Source organism: Rattus norvegicus, chromosome 1 (assembly GCF_036323735.1).
Source record: "Rattus norvegicus strain BN/NHsdMcwi chromosome 1, GRCr8, whole genome shotgun sequence".
In the NCBI taxonomy this organism is placed as follows: domain Eukaryota; kingdom Metazoa; phylum Chordata; class Mammalia; order Rodentia; family Muridae; genus Rattus; species Rattus norvegicus.
The window spans coordinates 191,148,253-191,171,066 of NC_086019.1; the positions used below are offsets into that span (position 1 = coordinate 191,148,253).

General features: G+C 49.2%; 1 protein-coding gene and 2 long non-coding RNA genes across 4 annotated transcripts; 1 reads left to right on the forward strand and 2 right to left on the reverse strand.

Annotated features, from left to right (window-relative positions):
- Positions 1-462: 462 nt before the first annotated feature.
- Qprt (quinolinate phosphoribosyltransferase) lies at positions 463-15,754 on the reverse strand. Of its 2 annotated transcripts, none has more exons than NM_001009646.1 (4): positions 15,694-15,754; positions 1,380-1,915; positions 1,013-1,144; positions 463-921 (listed from the first exon to the last, which is right to left on the reverse strand). In NM_001009646.1, the coding sequence occupies exons 1-4, from the start codon at positions 15,704-15,706 to the stop codon at positions 703-705; spliced, it is 900 nt and encodes a 299-aa protein (NP_001009646.1). In that variant the 5' UTR covers positions 15,707-15,754; the 3' UTR covers positions 463-702. The 2 variants fall into 2 exon arrangements, with proteins under 2 accessions (NP_001009646.1, XP_006230308.1); XM_006230246.5 differs by lacking the exon at positions 15,694-15,754 and adding an exon at positions 15,100-15,307.
- On the reverse strand, positions 10,825-15,093 carry LOC120099934 (uncharacterized). The gene is made up of 2 exons (XR_005499469.2): positions 11,890-15,093; positions 10,825-11,268 (listed from the first exon to the last, which is right to left on the reverse strand). It is a non-coding gene; the product is annotated as an uncharacterized LOC120099934 (long non-coding RNA).
- LOC134483868 (uncharacterized) lies at positions 15,424-20,943 on the forward strand. The gene is made up of 2 exons (XR_010061026.1): positions 15,424-15,555; positions 17,711-20,943. It is a non-coding gene; the product is annotated as an uncharacterized LOC134483868 (long non-coding RNA).
- The last annotated feature ends 1,871 nt before the right edge of the window (positions 20,944-22,814 follow it).

Here is a 22,814-nt window from a genome sequence, read left to right on the forward strand (position 1 = left end):
TTCTAATTCACATGTGTGGAAAGAGTTGTTCTAAGCCAGGTGCAGAGGGCATAGTGCAAGCAGCTGAGTCAGGAGCACATCTTAGGCCAGAAGTTCACGGCCAGCCTGGGCTACATGGTGAGGCAGGGCAGGGATGGGAGGCAGGAAAGGAGGAAGGGACGGAAGGGAGAGGGTTGAGGACAGCTGTACCACAGCACTTGCCCATGGCCCTGGCTCCATCCTTAGTACCACAGAAACAGAAGAGAGCAAGTCGGACTGTGCTGGCAGCTTGTTTCTTGTCATGTATCCCTAGCTGCACATACAGGCCATGTGATGTCAGCTGCTAGCTGCCAGAGTCGTGCTATGAAACACCATCTGCTAAAGGGGCAACCTTTCCAGAAGGTAGAGTTCGAAAACAAGTGTGTGTCTTAGGGTACACGAGCGGTGCTAATTTCTAGCATTTACCAACCACTCACAGTGTGGTAGTTGTCATCAACAGCCCAGTAAGGCCGAATATTTATTAGACCCACTTCACAGATGAGAAAACGGAGGCAAGCAAAACCAAAGTCAGCCCTAGCAAGTCACACAAGCTGGAGATGGCAGAGCTAGTGGGAAGCCTAGGTAAATTTCAGTTATGTCCTGTTGGCCTCTGAACCTAAAGATGTGTGACCCAAGGGGCCCAACAAGCCACAGTAATCCATTCTGGTGGCATCTTCTTCAGCTTTAGGACCGGCGAGCATGAGGCACTGGAATATCTCCTTCAGCATACAGTTTGAGGGAAAAATCCAGGGCTGGAGCAGCCTGGGTCAGCATTCCCAACGAGATGACATCAATATTTGTCCCACAGAACTGGGGGAGGTTGTCCAGTGTGACACCCCCACTGGCTTCCACAGACACGTTGGGGAATTTGGCTTTAAGTGTAGCTGCTGTGGGGTGCAGCTCCTATAAGATAGAAGCCAAGGGGAGGTGAGAGTCCCCCAACCCCCACCCCAAAATTCTGCAGGCCCAGCCCAGGAGTTGGGTCCCATCTCACCTCAGGCTTGAAGTTGTCCAGCATGACCAGGTCAGCCCCAGCCTCTGCTGCCTGCAAAGCCTCCTTCAGGCTGCTACATTCCACCTCTACCTTCAGGGGAAAGCCAGCTGCCTGCCGGGCCTTCAGCACTGCCTGCCAAGCCAATAGAGAGAGGGTGAGGCTGGGTAGTCCGGCCCTGGACCCTGGGGGCCCAGAGAGCTGTGCTTTGAATCACACACAAAAAGGAAGCCAGCCTCCTCCATCTACAGATGGAAAGGCTTGGAGCATCCCTGATGCTGGGATCACTTGTCTGGTCTCTGGTTGGCGGGACTGAAATGCTGGTCAGAGGCAGACCAGAGTGAGAACAGAGGCTCATTGGGGCACTCACCTTCTCCATACTGCCAGCTGCCACCACATGGTTGTCTTTCACCATCACCAGCCCTCCCAGGTCATAGCGGTGGCATTCAGCCCCGCCTACTAGGAGCCCATACTTCTCTACCAGTCGGAACCCTGGCGTGGTCTTCCTCGTGCCTGCTACATGTCCAGCCCAGCCAGTGCTTGTGGCCACCTCCACAGCTGTCGCTGCCGCACTGGCAATCCCACTGCAGCGGGCCAGGGTGTTAAGGGCCACTCGTTCCCCCAGCAGCAAGTGGTGAGCAGGTCCCCTGACCTCTGCCACTTTGACCACAGGTACCAGCTTCGATCCCTCTGGAAGGAGCCAAGACACTTGGCAGTTGAGTTGAGTGAAGATGGCATCAAAGAAAGGTCGCCCTGCCAGAACCCCGGGGGATTTGGCCCACAGCACAGCCTGTGCAGGGGCCGACCCGGTAACCAAGGACGCAAAATTGAGACCTGGGCAGTCCTCTTGCAACCAGCTGTTTGCCAGAGCTGCCAGACTTGCAGGGGGCAACAGGAACTGCAGACCTGGGAGGAAGCAGAGAGACCTCTGTTGGGATTGCACTTCCTCATAGCCAGAAGCTGCCCCAAAACATTTGACAGCATGGGCAATAGGACACTAGCCAATCAGGGTAGAGATAGGACTTCCAGGGCCAGGCTGGGGCAGAGTCTGGGGTCACCAAGCTGACCAGGTTGTCAGAGAAAATGAAACTAGTTAGAAAAGAGTGGTTAACTGGTTAAACTTTAACTTTAACTTTAACTGGTTAAAGTTAAACTTTGCAAAAGTATCAAAGAGTTTTATAAGGAAGCTGAGTTTGGTGGTGCAGTCTCCATACTCTGGGAGGCTGAGGAGGAGCTCACCAGACCTGGTCTCAGAATAGTAGTAGTAATAGTAGTAGTAGTAGTAGTAATATGTAGAAGCAGGTGTTTGCTCCTTCGTATCATCACCATGCCTCCCTTTTGTAATTTTTTTTACTCATGCATATGTGTGTGTGTATGTGTGTGCCTGTGTCTGTGTGTATATATATATGTGTGTGTCTTTGTGTGTATGTGTATGTGTGTGTATGTATATGTAGGCGTATGTGTGTATGTATGTGTGTGTGCATGTATGTGTGTGTCTGTGTATCTGTGTGTGTGCATGTATGTGTGTGTCTGTGTATCTGTGTGTATGTGTGTGTGTATGTGTCTGTGTGTGTGTGTGTGTGTGTGTGTGTGTGTGTGTGCATGTAGATGTCATTGCTCTTGAGTGGAAGTCAAAAGACAATTTGCGGGGGCTGGGGATTTAGCTCAGTGGTAGAGTGCTTACCTAGGAAGCGCAAGGCCCTGGGTTCGGTCCCCAGCTCCGAAAAAAAGAACCAAAAAAAAAAAAAAGACAATTTGCAAGAGTTGGTTTTCTAAAGACAAAGTTGGTTTTCTAAAGGTGTAGGTTCTGGGACTCTAACTCAGACTACCAAATTTGGCAGTGGCTTCTGTGTCCACTGAGTCACCTCTCACCATTCACTTGCTTTTAGCTTTAATTGACTTATAAAGAACCAAGGAGAGGTGAACCCTCTTAACACGTTTGAGTCCAGCAATATTAACACTCACACATCTCGTTCCTCCTGCAGAATTAAAGCTCTGTACCCTGGACAGCAGCAGCTTCCTCCTCCTCTTCCTTCCAACCTCCTTTCTGCTGTTATGAAATCTGATTACACAGGTGCTCAGATAATTTTTCTGTATAGTGTGTCCCACATTTAACAACTCATAAGCAAACATGGCCTGTTATCTGAAATTTGAATTAAACTTGGCATCTTGGATTTTATGCATCCAACCTATTGTTGGGTCCAAAGCTATTTACCAACAAGATATTTAATACCCTGCTGTTCTTTGGAGACATGGCTTGCTTATGTAGCCCAGGATAGCCTGGAGGGCCAGCTATCCCACCTCCTGAGTACTGGGGTCCTGCACATGCACCACTAAGACCCTCGATATTTAACAGCATGGGCAGCCAATGTGTGCACACCTGCAGGGTGCCCTGCCTCCTTTCCATCTGCGTTACCCAGAAGGCTTAGCTATTTTTGCCCTGAAGCCTTTCAGCAGACCACGAGCCTTATGCATCTTGCTTCTTAGCCGTCTCCAGACGATGAGGATTTAAACCAGGTCCTTCAGCTTCTAGAAAACGCTCTACCACCGAGCCTCACTCACTGCCCAATACCAAGTATTATAAAGCTGGGAGTTCAGGTGTTTACAACAGAGAACCACAGAGAAAAGACAAATCAGCTGAGGGTGCTGGCAGCAAGGTGGCCACAGGTTCAGAACAAGAAACCTTAGTGCAGCTGCAAACTGGACTGGGGTATGTCCTTTTCCAGAGACAATAGCGAGGGAGTCAAGGGTAGAGCTGTGGTTTCTCTTAAGACCTTCACCTCAATGTGTGTTATCAACTGAAGGGCCTTTCAGCCTCCAGGGCTGCAGAATCTGGCTCTGCAGAGACAGAACCCAAACACAATGCAACACTGCCACCTGTCGGTCTGCACAAGAGCTGCAGCCTTCACACAAACTGGTTCCCTCTCTCCCCACCCCCTTTCACCCAAGCTGTCCTGGAATTTACAATGAAACCCAAGCTGGCCTTGAACTCCAGGCACTCCTGCCTCAGTTTCTCAAATACTTTTGGATTTCCATGTTGATCTCTCAGTTGCAGTTTTGATGAGAACTGTTGGGTTGGTTTAACCAGAAGGCCTCCTTATCCCCAGGACTTCCTGTTAGTAATTCTGCACCACTGACCCTCCCCCCCACCCCCGTTCTGTGCTCTTGGACTGTAAATTCCCCGTAGCTTGCACTGTATTTAGAGTTCTGTTTTGAGTGCTTGCCTTGCGGTGAGCGTTCTGTTTTATAACTTGCCTTCTGTCCACTTCTGCTTTGTTTGTTTTTCCAAGACTGGGTTTCTGTGCGTAGTCATAGCTGTCCTGTAACTCCCTCTGTAGATCAGGTGGGCCTAGAACTCAAGAGACCCATGTGTCTCTGCCTTGTGAGTGCTGGGATTAAAGGCGTGCACCACCACCTCTCGGCCACTTCAGCTGTGTTTGACAACTCTGCCACTGTAAAAACCGAGGTGCACATCCATCGCACCAGCCGTGTTCTCCACTTCACCCCACTTCCCATTCAACTCCTGACTGGGCAGCTGCCATGGGGATGGGTGGTGGGTCTCCTTGTCACTCTCAGGCCTCAGCCTGTGCTGGCTCACATTGTCTGGCCCCACAGTCCCTCTCCTTGCTCCTGTCAACCCTGTCCTCTCAGATCTTTCTACAGACCTCTGCTAGGTGAGAAGTCTCAGTGATGTCCAGTCTGCTGTAGTCCAGGAGCTGGCCCAGCAGGGGGCGCAGGTCTGTAATCCCAGCACATGGGAGGGTGAGGTAGGAAGATTTCAACAAGGATAGCCTGGGAGATATATATATGTGTGTATATATATATACATATATATACATACACACACACACACACACACACACACACACACACACACACAGAGTGAGCTCCAGTACATCATGGGTGACTGTGTAAAATTCTGTCTCAAAAACAAACAAATATAAAACAAAGCAGCCAACTGCCGAGCATGGCGGCACCTTTGATCCCAGCTCTCAGGGAGTAGAGCAGGTGGATGGCTCTCTGCAAGTTGGAGGCCTGCCTGGTCTAGAGTTCCAGAACAGACGGGGACACACAGAATCTTGTCTTTAAAAGGCCAAAGACTGACAAGTCCACACTGCTAAAGCAAGTGGGCAGTAGGATTTAGGCCATCAGAGAGTTCCCTTGGTAGAGGGACTCGGCCCGCAACTCCAGGACATGACCCGAGTTTCAGTCTCGGCCTCTTACTGCAAAGGGGAATGAGGCAGAGGGCCGGGCTCCTAAGCTCTGAGGGGGTGATCCAGCAGAGAGTAGGCGTGTTGGCTAAAGAAATGACTGAAGTCTTCCCCAAGTGTGGTGGGCACCGGAGGAGATGCCTGTGTGTCCCCGAGAAGGACAAGTCAGGTTCGCCAGGCAGAGGTGGCTGCGTTGGGGGGATTTGGAGCTGAAAAGCAGGAAGAGGGAGGAGGTGAGGCTGGAGAAATGGAGGTTTGCCAGAGTCTAAGAGGATTGAGCTACTTAAGCTTAGAAACCTGGGCTGATCCCAGAGCCATCGCAGAGCTGGAAGTGAATTGGTGTGGGTATGGTTTTTCTTTTTTCTTTTTTTTTTTTCAGAGCTGGGGACTGAACCCAGGGCCTTGCGCTTGCTAGGCAAGTGCTCTACCGCTGAGCTAAATCCCCAACCCCGGATATGTTTTTTTCTAGAAGGATCACCTTACCCACCAAATGACGATGGAGTGGGAGACACAGGGAGGTTGAGGCAAGCAACCAAGAGCTGTAAGGCTCCAAGCTTAGGCAGCAAGGGAGGGAAGGAGAAGTGAGAGCTGCTTCTGAGGTGGGATCTGCCCGAAGTGGCAGCTGTTAGGTGTCAAAGTTTTGGTTTCCTGTTCCAAGTAGTTGAACACAGACCTCAGACGTCATCCCAGGAGAGAGGTTTGGGCAAGGGGAAGATGAGGGGAAGGTGGAAAGGTACCACAGTCCCTAAGGGCAGCCTCATCTGAGCCTCCCCGACAGGGGCTCTTCCCATTTCGAAAGCATAGAAACCAAATCTCGGCGGTGCCTATGGTGCTGCGTGGTGAGGCTTCTTGAGGCACAGCTGGGGAGGGAACCAGGCGGTTCTCTGCAGGTGTTGGCGTAGATGCCCTCGAGAAACGTGAAACGTGAATGGTGCATTGACGACAGAGTAGGAAGATGTGTCTGTTCCCAAGAGACCCTGGGGTGAGGAATAGCCGGGCTGTGGGCTGGTGTCTGACAGAGCTTGGTGGGAGATGGAGGCAGAGGTGTGGTTGACGCATACAGAAGAGTCAAGAGCGGATGTTTGGGGGTTGTGGGGAGAAGATTCAATAAATAGTGCAAAGTGGAAGGCAGAAAATGGGTCACTGGACTTAGCAACTTAGCACCTAAGAGGCCTTGGCTGAAGCAGCCAGGGTGATGTGTGATGGAAACAGAGTTGCAAGGTCACAGTAAAATTACACGGTGAGGTGAGGAAGCGGAGGCGGTGGGCGGGAGCACTGGCTTCAAGTGCCGAGCAGGGCCCTCCACACAGCAGCCTGGCTGGACGCATCTAGAAAGGTTGTTTTAACTCTCAGCTGCCCCTGCTCACTGTAGATTAACTGCATCAGAAGCTGGGGGGTTGGAGGGGGACGATCTCAGGCATCTAAGTGGTCCAAGTCCCGCTCACATCCTGACAAAAACTGATACATATGCTCGTAAGTTAAGAATAGTGCTCAGAACCAGAGACAGCTAAGGTAAACGTGACCGCTGCCTAGCGTGGTAATCTCGGTCTGATCCCCGGAGAACTAACTCTCACATGTTGTTCTCTTGACCCCATGTACGTGCATGTGCAAATGCACACGTGCGCGCGCGCGCGCGCGCACACACACACACACACACACACACACACACACACACACACACACACATGAGAGGGGGGTAGGGAGAGACAGAAACAGAGACAGAGAGACCAAGAGGGTGTAAATGAATGTTAGATGCAGCAGCGGCGGCGGCGGCGGCGGCGGCGGCGGCGGCGGCAGCAGCGAGAATCAGGATATCGCTGGGTGACGCAGTACTTTGAAGCCTGCTGCAGATCCTGAGCTCAGTTCTCACACTTAGAGGGGTGAGTGCTTACTGCCAAGTCATGGAGTCAGCCCCAGTGCCCATCAACGGAAAGGTAAATGAAGAAGACATGGTTGTATACGCACGGGGAAGGCTTAGCCTCCAACAAGAACAAAAGTATAGCATTTGCAGGAGAATGGTTAGAACTGGAAATCATGTTAAGACAGACACACTTGTGGACTGTAGACTGAAAAAGCCATGAAAGCAGAAGGGGGCTCTGTGGGGGAGGGGGCGGGCTTGAGGCACGAGGCGAGAGGGTGATGAGCTGGTGAAGAGTACCAAGCAGTCCTGTCTGAAACTTTGTACAAATAACATATGCTAGTCAACGGGGGTGACGGGGGCAAGAAGAGACCAAAAAACAAAAGCAGCAAGGCTGGGCATCTCGGCTCATGGCTTTAATCCCAGCACTTAGGAGGCAGAGGCTGGTAGATATCTGTGAGTTCAAGGCCAATCAAAGCAACCAGTGAGACCCTGTCTCAAAAGGAGGAGGCGGCTGGAGCGGAGCTCAAGTGTAGCTACCGTCCTGGATTGCAACCAGGGCCCACCCCAAAAAGCTGATGCTTAAAACCAAGCGTAACGCAGTGGCACTCAGGAGGCAGCAGCAGGCAGATCTCTGTGAGTTCCAGGCCATCCAGAGCTACATAAGATCTTGACCCAACAATAACAACAAAAACCAAACACACAAAAACTTTAAGGCTTAGGGGCAGCAAGATAGCTCATTAGGGAGAGACTCTTGCCACCAAGCTTACCCACCTGAGTTCTACCCCTGGAACCTACATGAGGGAAGGAGAAAAGCTACTCCCATCTCTACTCTATACCGACAGACAGACAGACAGACAGACAGACACACACACACACACACACACACACACACACACACACACACACAACCCAGATGGGTTATTAACTCATTCTTCAGGATCTGAGAACGAAGTCCTCAGCTTCTTTCTGCCAACCCTTCCCTAAAGACTACCCTAATACCAGGAAATTCAGATGCTGTGTTGGAAAACAGAATGTTAGAACAAAAGACTTTTCTAGGGGTTGGGGATTTAGCTCAGTGGTAGAGCACTTGCCTAGCAAGCGCAAGGCCCTGGGTTCGGTCCCCAGCTCCGAAAAAAAGAAAAGAAAAAAAAAAAGATTTTTCTAATTCTCCTATTGTTTAGGGTTGCAAGAACACAATGGCTAGGAACCAGAACATATATTTCTTATCCTATTTTCCTTAGATTTATTTATTTTGTGTGTTTTGCTTCCATATATGTGTATTCACTGCATGTGTACCCTTGAAGACCGGAAATTGTTGGAGCCCCTGGAGCCAGAGTCACAGATGGCTGAGCCACCCTGTAGGTGCCAGAGACAGAGTCCCAGTCCTTTGCAAGAGCAACAGGTGCTCAAACTCCTGAGCTGTCTCTCCAGCTTCTGGCAGTCATTACCCACAATCCCTCACAGTACACAGCAGTCATTACCCACAACCCCCACGGTACACAGCAGTCATTACCCACAGTCCTTCATGTCACACAGCAGTCATCACCCACAATCCCTCTTGGTACACAGCAGTCATTACCCACAGTCCCTCACAGCACACAGCAGTCATTACCCACAGTCCTTCATAGCACACAGCAGTCATCCCCCACAGTCCTTCATAGTACACAGCAGTCATCACCCACAATCCCTCATGGTACATAGCAGTCATTACCCACAGTTCCCCACAGTGCACAGCAGTCATTACCCACAGTCCCCCGCAGTGCACAGCAGTCAATACCCACAACGCCGACTGTATACAGCAAATACAGTATTTATAGATGGAAAACAGAGGCTGGAACCGGAAAGGGAAACTTCCTCAAGAGCAGAGCTACAGAGTGATGAGGCCTGAAGCTTGACTGCTCTTCCTCTCCACAGTGAGCACTTTCTGGACAACCCAGCTGCTTCAGCCCCCACACAGCCATCTTGGAGACGTGCTGCCCTGGTTGCCTGGTGTAGGGCACACTGTTCACACTATTTCCACTTGAGAGAATAGACAAACACATGTGGTGTTCTTTAAGGCACGTTGGCTAACATTTCAAACAAAAGGGATTTCGGAGACAGTTCTGAACATCCAAGATCTCCTAATTAGCAGCTGTCCCTGGAAGGCACTAACTTCAGAGGGAAGCTTCACTGAGCTTCAGGGGGAGGAGGGTGGGGCTGGTGCAGTGAGCTGCAGGACAGAGACAGCTGTCAGCTGCCGATGACCATAGTCCTCCCCACGTTATCTGTGGAGAAGTTCCTCCTAGACACCTGGACCCTGGAGAAGATAATCCCACCCAGCTATAAACCTTATCTCTCACGGATACCTTAAAAAAAAGATTTATTTATTTAATGTATGAGTACATTGTAGCTCTCTTCAGGCACACAAGAAGAGGCATTGGATCCCATTACAGATTGGTATCTGGGGGAATAAAACTGATAAAATTGACATGGCAGCCATGATATGTAGCTAACTTGCTGGAGTGCTTCCCTGCCATGCAGGATGCCCTGGGTACCCTCTCCAGCACATCTGTAATTCCAGCATTTGGAAATGGAGACAGAACAATCAGAAGTTCAAGCTCACCCTTAGCAAAATAGAGAGTTTGAAACCACCCTTGGTCAAATGAGACCTTTTCTTTAAAAATCTGTCTTAAGGGCTGGAGAGATGGCCCAGTGGTTAAGAGCACTTGCTGCTCTTCCAGAGGTCCTGAGTTCAATTCCCAGCAACCACACGGTGGCTCACAACCATCTGTAATGGGATCTGATGCCCTTCTCTGGTGTGTCTGAAGACAGAGACAGTGTACTCATATACATTAAATAAATAAATCTTTTTTAAAAATTGTCTTAAAAATGGGCTGGAGAGATGGCTCAGCGGTTAAGAGCACCCAACTGCTCTTCCAGAGGTCATGAGTTCAATTCCCAGCAACCACATGGTGGCTCACAACCATCTGTAAAGAGATCTGATGCCCTCTTCTGGTGTATCTGAAGACAGCTACGGTGTACTTAGATATATAATAAATAAAATAAATCTTTAAAAAAAATTGTCTTAAAAGAACAAAATAAAAAAGGTGTTTCAGGTGTGGTGGTACTACTAAGATACTGAGACAGGAGAATTTCAAGTTCAAGGTCAGCCTGAGCCATCTCTGGGATCCTCACCTGAGGTTTAGATAAAATACAGGGCAAGAGGCATGAATAAACTAAGCAGTCCTGATTGAAGTGGTTCAGCCCCTCATTGCTGCTCCTCCAAGGTGGTCTGACCAGTAACCTGCATGTAGCCTCCTTCCTGGATACACGCTCCCGGTCTGGTGCTCCTGAGTGTCAGCATGAGGCTCCCAGGAAATTCTAAATTTTTTGGAGATCATTATTTGAGTAACGTCACAGCCAAAGAGAAGGCACAAGTATCTCTTTAGAGTGACTTCAATCTGACGTTGGGTGATGGCCCAGTGGTAAAGCACTTGCTGTGAAAGTACGGAGATCCCCAGAACCCACAAATAACACACACAGAAGCCAAACTAAGGGGAATGGATGGCTCCTGAGGAAACACCTCTAGTCTCTACATGCACGTATACCTGTACCACCCCAACACACACACACACACACACACACACACACACACACACACACACTCACACACACACACACACACACACACACACACACACACACGCATTCAGAAGCAAAAGGACTCTCACCAGGTCACCAGGATACTTACAATTTAACCTTCATAACCACAATTATACACATTTTATAGGTAAGGAAATGAAGGTACAAAATAGGGTAAGTTCACACAACTGGGCAGTATGGGCTCAGTCCTAAAGCCAGGCTGGCCATGGGGGTCCCACACAGCCGGCTACCGAGAGAGAGGCAGTCACTGGTCTGGCTCTGCTTTGTCCTCTTTTTCCTGAGTCATGCCTGCAGTCACCTTAGATCCCAGGAAAGACAGAGACAAAGGACCTGAACGGCCTCAAGCAATGGGTCCTTCGTTCCACCACCCTCCCATGTGCCCACTGTCTATGGTGGTAAGGCTGCACCAGAACTACAACAGTCTTCTTGGGGAACCAGAGTGCCCTGGCAAAAACTTCCTCCAGGTCAGAAAAGAGAAAATGGTGGGCCAGACCACATGCTATATTAATACAGCGCTCTTCGAGATTCCAGGCTTGGCTCCCGGCCTAAGGAAAACGGTATGAGGTATGAGTCAGAAACATCTGGACTGCAATCCCAACTCCGCCCATGTTCCCTGGGGCTCTCTGAAAGGGCGTGTCGCAGGGTCACAGAGCTGCCTGTTGTGAGGCAGGGGAACAATTCACATCTAAATCTGAGACCAGCCACCAGCTGGGAGTCTCTGAGCTCCATTCTTCCCTCTGCTTCCTTGTTGATTCACTGGACAAACAGCAGGTGGAGACAGAGGCCTGTCAACACCGATCCTCCCTGATAAGCTCTTTCCAAATACCCTCACTTCCTAGGGAACAGAAATGGTTTCCAAATAGGACTCAGTAGAGCTCCTGTCACCCAGGGCTGGAGCGGCACACACACTTGGAGGGGGAGGAAGGATGACTTGAAAATAGAGTAAGGACAAAGGGGAGGCTGCAACCACAAGGGTGTGCTTCTAAAGGTCACATCAAGGTCACGGGGACAGGGCTCAGAGATGCTCAGTCCTGGCCCAGTGTGAACCACTTTATCTACTGGCCCCCAGGTACTTCTGCAGCGGCAACTCCCCAGCCTGAGTGTCACTCCCTTTCCTGGTCCACCTTGCCCCGGCTTATTTTATGTAGGTCATGGTCCTCGCCAACCTTCTGGCTGAGCCGGAGTCAGACATCAGACTGTGTGTCGGTCACATGTGTGAGGCAGCAATGGACCAGAGCCTTGAGGACAGGATGCTCTGAAGAGGAAAACAGAAGAGAAAGGACCAGATGCTGTGAGGTAAGTTGCAGGGATGTGAGCACTGACTCTGAGAGGCCAGTAGGGTGAGTGGGAGGAACCTCCGTCTCCAGCTCAAGAGGATGAAGAAACAGGAAGAGAGTCTGACACACCAAACATGGAGATGGAGAGTAGGGGTTCCAGAATCTCTCAGCAGAGGCAAGTGGATCTCTGAGTTCAAGGCCAGCCTGATCTAGCGTGAGATCCAGGACAGCCAGGGCTACACAGAGAAACCCTGTCTCAAACAACAAAATACAGAGGCAAAGTTGAGGCCCCTCTCTACCGTGTTTCTGGGTTCCAGCCCTTTGTGATGGTGTTTAATCCCATAATCCTCTGGGAAGACACTATTTCTAATTTACCAACAAGGAAACCGAGCACAGCCAGGTGAGGTATCTAATCCAGGTGACACAGCTGTTGAGTGTCAGAAGTGGGATTTTATGTAGGTGACCCTGGGGTCACCTCTGAGCTCTGTGCTGGGGAGGCCGTAGAGGTGTCCATGGAGGGAGTGTGTGGGCACGCATGCGTGTATGTGCGCACATGTGTGTGTATGTGCATGTATGTGCATGTGTGTGCATGTGTGTGTATGTGCGTGTGTGTATGTGCATGTGTGTGCGTGTATGTGCGCGCATGTGCGTGTGTGTGCATGTATGTGCGTGCATGTGTGTGCATGTGCATGTGTGTGCGTGTATGTGTGTGCATGTGCATGCACACACATCTGAGCCTGTGTGCGTGGAGGCCAGAAACTGATTATCGGCGTATTTTTCTTTTTTCTTTTTCAAGACAAGGTTCTCACTCTGTAGTTCTGACCATATTGAAACTCACTCTGTGGACCAGGTGGCCTCAAACTCACAGACATCCACCTGCCTCTGCCTCCTGAGTGCTGGGGTGGGCATGCACCACCACACCTGGCTAATGTCTACTGTATTTTTCTATCATTCTCCTTTTTTTTTTTTTAAAGACAAGGTCTCTTGCTGGATGAACCTGGAACTCACTAACCCCCCCCCATGCCCTCAGTGTGAAGATTGCAGACTAACTTTTGTGTGGGTCCTGGGGAATCCAAACTCAGGTCTTCGTGCTAGTAAGGGTGGCACGTTTACTCTCTCCAGACCCCATCCTTGAACTCGTGTGGTTTTAATTTACTCTTATTAAGAATTCACATCTGGGGGTGGGGACTTAGCTCAGTGGTAGGGCGCTTACCTAGCAAGCACAAGGCCCTGCGTTCAGTCCCCAGCTCCGAAAAAAAGAAAAGAAAAACAAAACAAAACAAAACAAAAATTTTAGAAACCTAGGTGGGACAAAAATCATTATTATTGAACCCCTTTCTCAGAAAAAAGGAATCCATGGCTATTTTCTCAGAATTTCATATTCAAATGCCCTCCCTGGAAACCCATCCGCAGTCCCTCAGTAAAGAACTCAAACCTACAGGGGCCAGCCTGGACACCTGCTCCTTGCCACCCTGAAGTGTCTTCCAGATGCAGAAACCCAGGATCCTACCTGGTGAGTCACTTCCCAGGGTTCCCACACTGTGAATACCCCTGGCCTCAAACCCAGGTCAGTGTTAACGTTAGGAGGGAAAGGTAGACCAGGCATAACACAAGTTTGATCCCAGCACTTGGCAGACAGATGGAGGCAAACTTCTGTGAGTTTGAGGACAACTTGACCAGCACAGGCAACTCCGGGGATTCTAGCCAGACCTACAAACCCAGAGCACGCTCCACAGGCAAGCCTGAGGAGTTGCATGCAAACCAGCAGGAAGGGGTGGAGGATGGGGGAGGAGGCCCCAGGGAGGAAAAAAAACACACAAAAGATTCAAATAAGAGTGGCATACTGGGGTTGGGGATTTAGCACAGTGGTAGAGCGCTTGCCTAGGAAGCGCAAGGCCCTGGGTTCCGTCCCCAGCTCCGAAAAAAAAGAAACAAACAAACAAACAAAAAAAAAGAGCGGCATACCTTGTTGGTGGGATTGCAGACTGGTACAACCATGCTGGAAATCAGTCTGGAGGTTCCTCAGAAAATTGGACATTGAACTACCTGAGGACCCAGCTATACCTCTCTTGGGCATATACCCAAAAGATGCCCCAACACGTAACAAAGACACGTGCTCCGCTATGTTCATTGCAGCCTTATTTATAATAGCCAGAAGCTGGAAAGAACCCAGATGCCCTTCAACAGAGGAATGGATACAGAAAATGTGGTACATCTACACAATGGAATATTACTCCGCTATCAAAAACAATGACTTTATGAAATTCATAGGCAAATGGTTGGAACTGGAAAATATCATCCTGAGTGAGCTAACCCAATCACAGAAAAACACACATGGTATGCACTCATTGATAAGTGGGTATTAGCCCAAATGCTTGAATTGCCCTAGATGTACAGAACACATGAAACTCAAGCGGGATGATCAAAATGTGAATGCTTCACTCCTTCTTTAAAAGGGGAACAAGAATACCCTTGGCAGGGAATAGGGAGGCAAAGTTTAGAACAGAGGCAGAAGGAACACTCATTTAGAGCCTGCCCCACATGTGGCCCATACATATACAGCCACCCAATTAGATAAGATGGATGAAGCAAAGAAGTGCAGGCCGACAGGAATCGGATATAGATCTTTCCTGAGAGACACACCCAGAATACAGCAAATACATAGGCGAATGCCAGCAGCAATCCACTGATTGGGACCCCCGTTGAAGGAATCAGAGAAAGGACTGGAAGAGCTGAAGGGGCTTGAGACCCCACATGAACAACAATGCCAACCAACCAGAGCTTCCAGGGACTAAGCCACTACCTAAAGACTACACATGGACTGACCCTGGACTCTGACCTCATAGGTAGCAATGAATAGCCTAGTAAGAGCACCAGTGGAAGGGGAAGCCCTTGGTCCCCCAGTGAACGTGATTGTTGGGGGGAGGGTGGTAATGGGGTTAGGATGGAGAGGGGAAACCCTTATTGAAGGGGAGGGGGAGGGGTTAGGGGGAATGTTGGCCCGGAAACCGGGAAGGGGAATAACAATCGAAATGTAAATAAGAAATACTCAAGTTAATAAAGATAAAAAATAAAATAAAATAAAAAAGAGCAGTATACCTACTAGGGTGGAAGGTCTTAAGCGTGCAGAGCAAGTACTGGATCCCGAGTACACCCCAGCCCCAAAACTACTGCAAGGAGGAGAGGCTGTGAGGATGTAGAAGTCTGTCCACTCTCCTGCAGCCTGTCCTTGCTGCACTCTGGACTCAAGCATGTTCTGTGACTCCCAAGATAGACTCTGTGTCCTGAGCACAGGTTCTGACTTCATCCCCTCCCCCCACTCTACGGCGATGAGGCCGGACTTTGCCTCTGCTTCTGTTGGCTGCTAAAAAGGGGCAGAGTTCAGGGCTGCTCCCCTTTCCAAGTCCCACTACCAGTCCGTCTGACCCCAGCACAGCAACCCCATCTGTTCCCGAGCTTCTGACCTTCCGTAGGGCTCAACACAGAAGGAACGGTGAAACAAGAGGAGGACTTTGGGGTTCAACCAAGTCAAAGAGAAGCAGGCTTGGGAACAAGGTCCAAGGAGAGGTCTTTGGGCGCGGGCGGGGGAAGGGTCTTTAGAGAAGAGAGAGGGAGGCAGATGGCTGGAATAAGAAGAGGAAGGGGCAGTAGGGGACATGAAAATCAGGAACAGAAAGCAGAGACTTAGGTCACCTTCAGGGTCCATGGTGACTTGGAGTAGCCAGCGGGTCAGTGTGTCCACTACTGTTCAGATCGAATGCTCCCAGAAGCTGAGGCTGGGGGTGGGGCTGCCAGAGAGAGGGTAGGGAGGGGCTGATCTGGGTTAGTCCTTCCTGAGAGCCCTCCCAGTACTCCTCGTGGACCCTCGCTGAGTCAGCCCCCTTGTGAGCTCCAGAAGCAGTGGGAAGTGTTCAGCTGTGAGATTTAGAAATTCTGACTCCTCTGGCAACAAAGAGGCCCTTTTTTCTCCCTCTTCCAGCCCTCCTGGAGCTCCCCTCAGAGTGCAGGGCTATGAATGCCCGACCTCACTCTCCTGTGAGAGCCGGAAAGCGGAAAGCGTTGTCAGTGGTGCGCTGGGAAAATCATGGGCCCTAGACCTGCAGTCAAGTCTCAGTATAAATTCACCTGCCTGTGTCCTCAAACCCGTGCTAGGATTAAAGTATGCACAACCACACGTGGCCTACTCTCTTTTTATCTCAAATACCTTTTCTGAGGGACAGAGTAGGAACCCCACAAATGTCCCCTGACCACCCCCCCCCCACTCTTCTTTCTTGAGAGCTACAGTTTGAACGTGTTCCTTCAAAGTCAGTGTGTTGAAAACTTACCCCCCAAATTTATAGATACTTGGAGGAGGGGTTTTGGATGAGGTTGTAAGGGTGACAGTGGAGACCGTGGCCTCAGTGACTTTATAGTAAGACTCAGCAATGTTGCATGTTCTGGATCTTATGTGGCTCCTAGCTCTAAATCTTTGGTCATGTATGCTTAACCTGGAGTACATATGGGAGCCAGAAAACTAGAGATGGACCACAGGGGTGGCTACCTAAGCGTGAGTCAGTAAAATAGAGAAGGATGGAAGCAGGGAAGGCTCAAGCCTGGGGGAGAGAGGAGGTTAACCAAAATAAAAGGGACGCGGAAAAGCTATAGGGAAATCATCTTCCAACCCAAGAAAAGCTATTAGTGAAGAGAGTAGAACCTGAGACGTGAAACTAGTGTGTGTGTGTGTGTGTGTGTGTGTGTGTGAGAGAGAGAGAGAGAGAGAGAGAGAGAGAGAGAGAGGGAGAGGGAGAGGGAGAGGGAGAGGGAGAGGGAGAGGGAGAAGCGGGGGGGGGGGGGGCACTCAGGGTTAAAGTGGAGAAAAGAGATTCAGGAAAGGAGTGGGGGAGGGGTAGCCCAAACTAAGCACATATGAGGAAGCATTGCAGAAATGCACTGATCTAAAAGCTATTTTTAAATAAGTAATATTTTTAAATAGGGAGTTGAGCAGAAGTACCCTGCATGGGTGGACAGTGCTTCTCAGAAGACATGAATTATTAAATGAAAACGTCAGTGCCAGGGGTGGGCCTCTTCCCTCTGAGTTACTACTGGTCAGGGAGCTCCAGATGCTCCAAACAGTTGCTGCAGGCCATGCCCCACAGCTACAGGGTAAGGCTCTATCGCTGACAGGACCACTCAGAATGCAGAACATGACGAGATTAACCTTGAACTGATCGGGAAACTTTCTCCCTCTTGGCTAGTCTGATGGTGTGATGCAGGCTTCTGGAAGAGAAAAGACACGTGTCTTCCCCACGGCTGGACTCTTCATGCTATAACTGACAGGGCAAGGTGCAAGCGAGGGTGGTGGGGTACCTTTGGAGCGTCCATGCCAAGGTACCCCTGAGAAATTACTCCATGAAACAGATCTAGTAAAGAGGTTATTGAGGAGGAGAGAACGAGAAGGACAGAGGGGCAGACTGACAGGCAGACAGACAGAGGGAACAGGAGAAAGAAACATGAGACAAGGCAGAGTGCCACAGGAGAAGACAGAAAAAGCTCTGGGGTGTCTGGGAGCCCTTTTATGCACAGCACACACCTGGCACACCTGGTGGTGGCAGGGGATGATGTCGGCAGATGCTAGGTCCCTGGGAGCAGGCCAGAGAGACCGGCTGTTTGCTGGCAACAGCACTGCCCTGTGGGTAAGATGTGTTCTCTAATGTTATGTGTGTCTTAGTAGGGTTTCCTTTGCTGTGAAGAGACACCATGACCAAGGCAACTCTTATAAAGGACAACATTTAATTGAAGCTGGCTCACAGTTTCAGAGGCTCAGTCATTATCATCATGGCCGAAAACATGGCAGTGTCCTGGCAGGCATGGTGCTGGAGAAGGAACGAAAGTTTCTACATCTGGATCCAAGGCAAGCAGGAGAGTCTCAAAGCCCACCCCCACAGTGACACACTTCCTCCAACAAGGCCACACCTAATACTGCCACTCCGTAGGCCAAGCATATTCAAACCACCACATAGTGGCATGGCAGTACGGAGGTGGGGGGTGGGGGCATGACCAACTACTTGTTTGTTTGTTTTTGCTTTTAGGTGAAGCTTGCTCCACAGGAAGGATTCCCTGCCGGGTACTATAAACCTGTCCCAGGTCCATGACTAAGAGAAGACTGTGGGGCCTGTGGTAGACTCTACTGCTGTCATTTCGTTAAACAGCCATGCTGTCAAAAGAACTGCATTTTAGTATTTGAGGTTATATCCTTAGATGTGTACTATGCTCAACTCGTGCTGGCTGTAAATAACAGTGCTTAGCTGTGGATGGATCGTCTAGATCAACCCCCACCACCCATGGCTCAGGACACATCATGGAATAGAGGGTAGAAGAGCCCTGAAATGCCACGTTTTGATCATCTCACAAAAGCTGTGGATGTCTGCACAGGAGCCAGCCAGTCAAAATGTCGTCATTGAAAGGTCCCACCCCGACCAGAGGAGCTGTTGGCAGTTGATAGATAGATACTGAAAGAGGGGGAGATAGCCACTCTCCTCTGGGGACATGGCTGCTAGTACCTTTTTTTTTTTTCCAAAACCTACTTTTAATGATGGTTCTTAAACGATTAAACCTCCCTTGTAGCCCACCACCCACCAGAGGTATTGGAAAAGAAAGAACACTGAGGAAGTGGACCTGTTTAGAAAGGGTCTTTAGAGCAACCCCCATCGGTTGTCTGGAAATCAGCAGGTCAGTCCACAAGTCGGCTGTTACAGCTCAATCCATTTGCGAGCACTTCACAGATACACCAGCAGTCCAGTTCAGTAGAGTCGGGATAGCAAACAGAGATCAGTCAGCAGTGGTGGCACGACCTAGCAGAGACAGCCAGGCCCCAGCCTTGGCACAGGTCAGCAGGAGGGACCAGGAGGAGTGCCAGGAGAAGTTTTCTACTGTACCTTTCTTAGCAAGGCAAAGATCAGAAGATGGGGGAAGTCACAAGAGCAACAAGAGTTGCACGGCTAGTTCTATAAGCAAGCCAAGCTCAGCCCCCATCACTGTCCGTGCAGTCCTATTGAGATCCTTCCAAATACCATGTGTCCTCCACAGGTCTTACCTCAGTATGTGATCTGTCTTAGAGGACATCATTCTCACAATCAGCCACATCTGAGGAAGCTGTAAGAAACTGCAGCACACCACCAGAAGATTTTTGGTGCATTTCTCTGTATGGAGTCCCAACAAATACAGCTCAACTACACAATGTAAGGCGGACCAACACATGCAAAGAATCCTGTGTCACGTGTCCTTTCACGTGCTTGCTTTAGCAGAACGTCCTTTCGCCTGTGTCTGCTTCAGGAAAACCCTCCTTCCCGTGTTTGCCCCAGCAAAACGCCATCCAACACAACCGACTTTCCAAAGAACCCTCAAGTTTCCACTTCAGCTGCTGGTAGCTTGCTCATGCCCCAGTGGAAGGTCACACACCTAGGCGAGTGTGGGCAGCGCAAGCCAGACTCAGAATTCTGACAACAAAATCTGAATAAAAGGAAGACAGGAAGCTGGGAGGGACATGGGGTGGAGGCACTATGGGGACTGGGAGGCAGTGGTGGGTAAAAATGATCAATGTGCTCTGGATAAATGCATCCCCTCCCCCAAGACAGGCCCTCACTGGGTAATCCTGGCTGCCCTGGAATCCACTGTGTAGACCAGGCTAGCCTCAAGCTTGCATTGATCCACCTGCCTTTGTCTCCCAGGTGCTGGGGTTGAAGATTGTGCCACCACAATGAGTTAGTGAATGATCTTTCTAATAACAAGAAAATATTAATTAAAAATATAATCTAGGGGGCCAGAGAGATGGCCCAATGGTTAAGAGCCCTTGCTGCTCTTGCAGGGGGCCTGGATTCAGTTCCCAGAATGCATAGTACCACTCGCAATCATCTATAGCTCCAGTTCCTGGAGGATCTGACACCATCTTCTGGCCTTGAGAGCACCAGACATCCATGTTTTACTTACATACATGCAAATACTCATACATTATAAAATAAAAAGAAAATAAATAAATCTTAAAAAAAAAAAAAAAGTCTAGGAGCCAGATGTGGTGCTACATGCCTTTAATCCCAACGCCCAGAGAGCGGAGGCAGCTGGATCTCTGAATTGGAGGTCAGCTTGGTCTACAGTGTATTTTTTTTTTTGAAGATTTATTTATTGTATGTATGTGAGTACACTGTCGCTGTCTTCAGACACACCAGAAGAGGGCATTGGATGTGCATTACAGACAGTTGTGAGCCACCATGTAGTTGCTGGGATTTGAACTCAGGACCTCTGGAAGAGCTGTAAGTGCTCTTAACCACTGAGCCATCTCTCCAGCCCTACAATGTAATTATATATAATAAATAAATCTTTTTTTAACATCTGGGCAGGAAGATGAAGTGAAAACCTCTAGTTTCATTGGAAAGTCAGTTATGTCAAATGATGTTGTGCTGAAGCAGACACAGGGGAAAGGATGTTTGGATACAGCAAACACTTGAAAGGACCTGTGTTGAAGGAACATAACTGACCCCACAGACAGTGGGAGACGAGCACTGAGCCTTGGTTTGGTTTGCTCCACCTCACTTTTCTTCGAATTACCTTACATAGCTAAACTCGTGGTAATGCTGCCTTTTGAGAGAGAAACTCACCCAAGAACTGGTCATGAGGTTCCTGTGGCCATTCGCCGATTCCACAGCCTTGTCCTAGGCCAGTTGTCGAGCCTGGCAGTTTCTTCAGGATTGACCTACAGCCGCCTGGTGTCTGCTGCTGAAAGGACTGGACTGTAGCTGCTGGTTTGTGCCAGTTTTCTGAGGACTGGTCTGCAGCTGCTGACTAAGAAGATGGAGCTCGCCCCCACAAAGCTATGGCTGAACAGGTCCACTTCCCCCACATCCTAATAACTTTCCTCTTCCACTGCCTCAGCTGGATGGTTGAACCCTTATTAAAAGTAGATTGCAAAAATCTTATGCCTACAGAAAGAACTTTGTGGTTTTTTCCTTGTTAATAGATTGTTAACTAAAATACGGAGATGCTTAACGATACAAATAAGTATGTCGTGGGTGGAAGAGACAGCTCGGCTGAGCACTGGCTGCTTTTGCGGTGACTGGCTTTCCATTCCTAGCTCCACATGGTGGCTCACACACATCTGTAACTCCGGTTCCAGGAGATCTGACACTCTCTTCTAACCTCTAAACAAGGCAGGCATCTGCCACACGTGTGATATACACACATACACTTGCACAGGCAAAACACTTATACACATAAAATAAATCTAAAAGTATGTTGATGATATGTTGGTGCAATAGTAAATCTTAACATCATGTTTATATTTAAAATTTGATTTCATCATATTTTTAAAATTTTAAGAAGAAAAAGGAGAAGCAGAGCCTGCATGCTCTGTGTTCTGGGGCAATGTAATGCCCTCCCTTGACCTCCCCAGGCACACATGCAAGGCACACACAGACACACAGTCAAAGCTCTCGAACACATCAAACATTAAATAAAGACTTATGTACTTATGTATTTTATGTATATGAGTGCTTTTATCTGCATGTGTACCTGCAGGCCAGAAGAGGTTCTCAGATCCTATTGTAGATGGCTGTGAACCACCATGTGGGTGCTTGGGAATTGGACTCAGGACCTCTGGAAGAGCATCAGATATTAAATAAATAGTTCTAAAAATGTTTTTAAAGAAAATGAAGGGGGGTGGGAAGAAGACGGGGGAGAGAGGTGAACCTGGGAAGCTCTCACTATCCTGAAATATAAGCTCCTGCTCAGGGTTAGCAGGGTCTCCATTTCTTCACTGGAAACCATTCTTGCTACAGTCTTCTGGGGACTGATTACCAAAGCCTCTGGCATCTTCCAGCACCCCACCCTACCCCACTTCCTGTGCCCCTTAACTGGGTGGGGAGTAAGGTGAGTTAAACAGCCCCGGGTGTGTAGAAGTTAAGGGTTCCTCACTGCAGGCCCTTTCACCTCAGTCCCTTGCTTGCCTCATTTTGGATGGGGAAGTACATTCCACCACCCTTCACACTGCTGTTTCCTGTCCTCCCAGCCACTACCATTCTCTCCTGGCTGATCTTCTGTTGTTATGTTTTGGTTTGATTTTTTTTTTTTTTTTTTTTTTTTTTTTTTTTTTTTTTTTAGTTCTTTTTTTCGGAGCTGGGGACCGAACCCAGGGCCTTGTGCTTCCTAGGCAAGCGCTCTACCACTGAGCTAAATCCCCAACCCCTTGGTTTGATTTTTAAGACAGGATCTTGCTGTGTAGATCAGGGTAGCCTGGAACTTACTATGTAGCCCAGGCTACCCTCAATCTTCTTGCCTCAGCCTCCCAAGTACTGGGATCACAGGTGTATTATGCTCTGGGTCACCTTGAAGCTTTTCCACCTTGAGTCCTGCAGTTCCTTTCTACAGCAACTCTTCCAGTTTGGTATTCCCTCCCTGAGGTTGGGGATTAGTTGTTTTTTGGTTTTTTGTTTTTTTCTGAACACCCAACTAAACTACATTTCCCAGCATTCTTGGTGCTGAGGCCAACACAGTACCGGATTCTGGTTAATTGCTGTGTGTGTACAAGTGCTACCACTTCTTCCAGACTTTTATATAAGCCATCTTGCATCTTTCTCTTCCCTCCTACAAGCTGCTAGAAAGCAGAGCCTTTCCTGACCTAGAAGAATAACACGAGTACAAAATGGAAGGAGGCTAAGTCCCCAGATGGTCCGAATGCCAGCAGTAAATTGTTACGTAAACAGAAACACCTTTCCCCCCTTCCTTCCCTTTGCCTCCTCCTCATTTAAAAAAATACGTATATGTGTATTTTGCCTGAATGCACATCT

What these genes read in the sequence shown, in the direction of transcription:
- Qprt (XM_006230246.5), bottom strand. Translation starts at nt 15,307, where the DNA reads ATGAAGTCAGAACCTGTGCTCAGGACACAGAGTCTATCTTGGGAGTCA. An exon ending in CAGCTGGCAGTATGGAGAAG is followed by an intron (nt 1,145 to 1,379) that starts GTGAGTGCCCCA and finishes TTGGCTTGGCAG; the next exon opens with GCAGTGCTGAAGGCCCGGCA. An exon ending in TGGACAACTTCAAGCCTGAG is followed by an intron (nt 922 to 1,012) that starts GTGAGATGGGAC and finishes TCTATCTTATAG; the next exon opens with GAGCTGCACCCCACAGCAGC.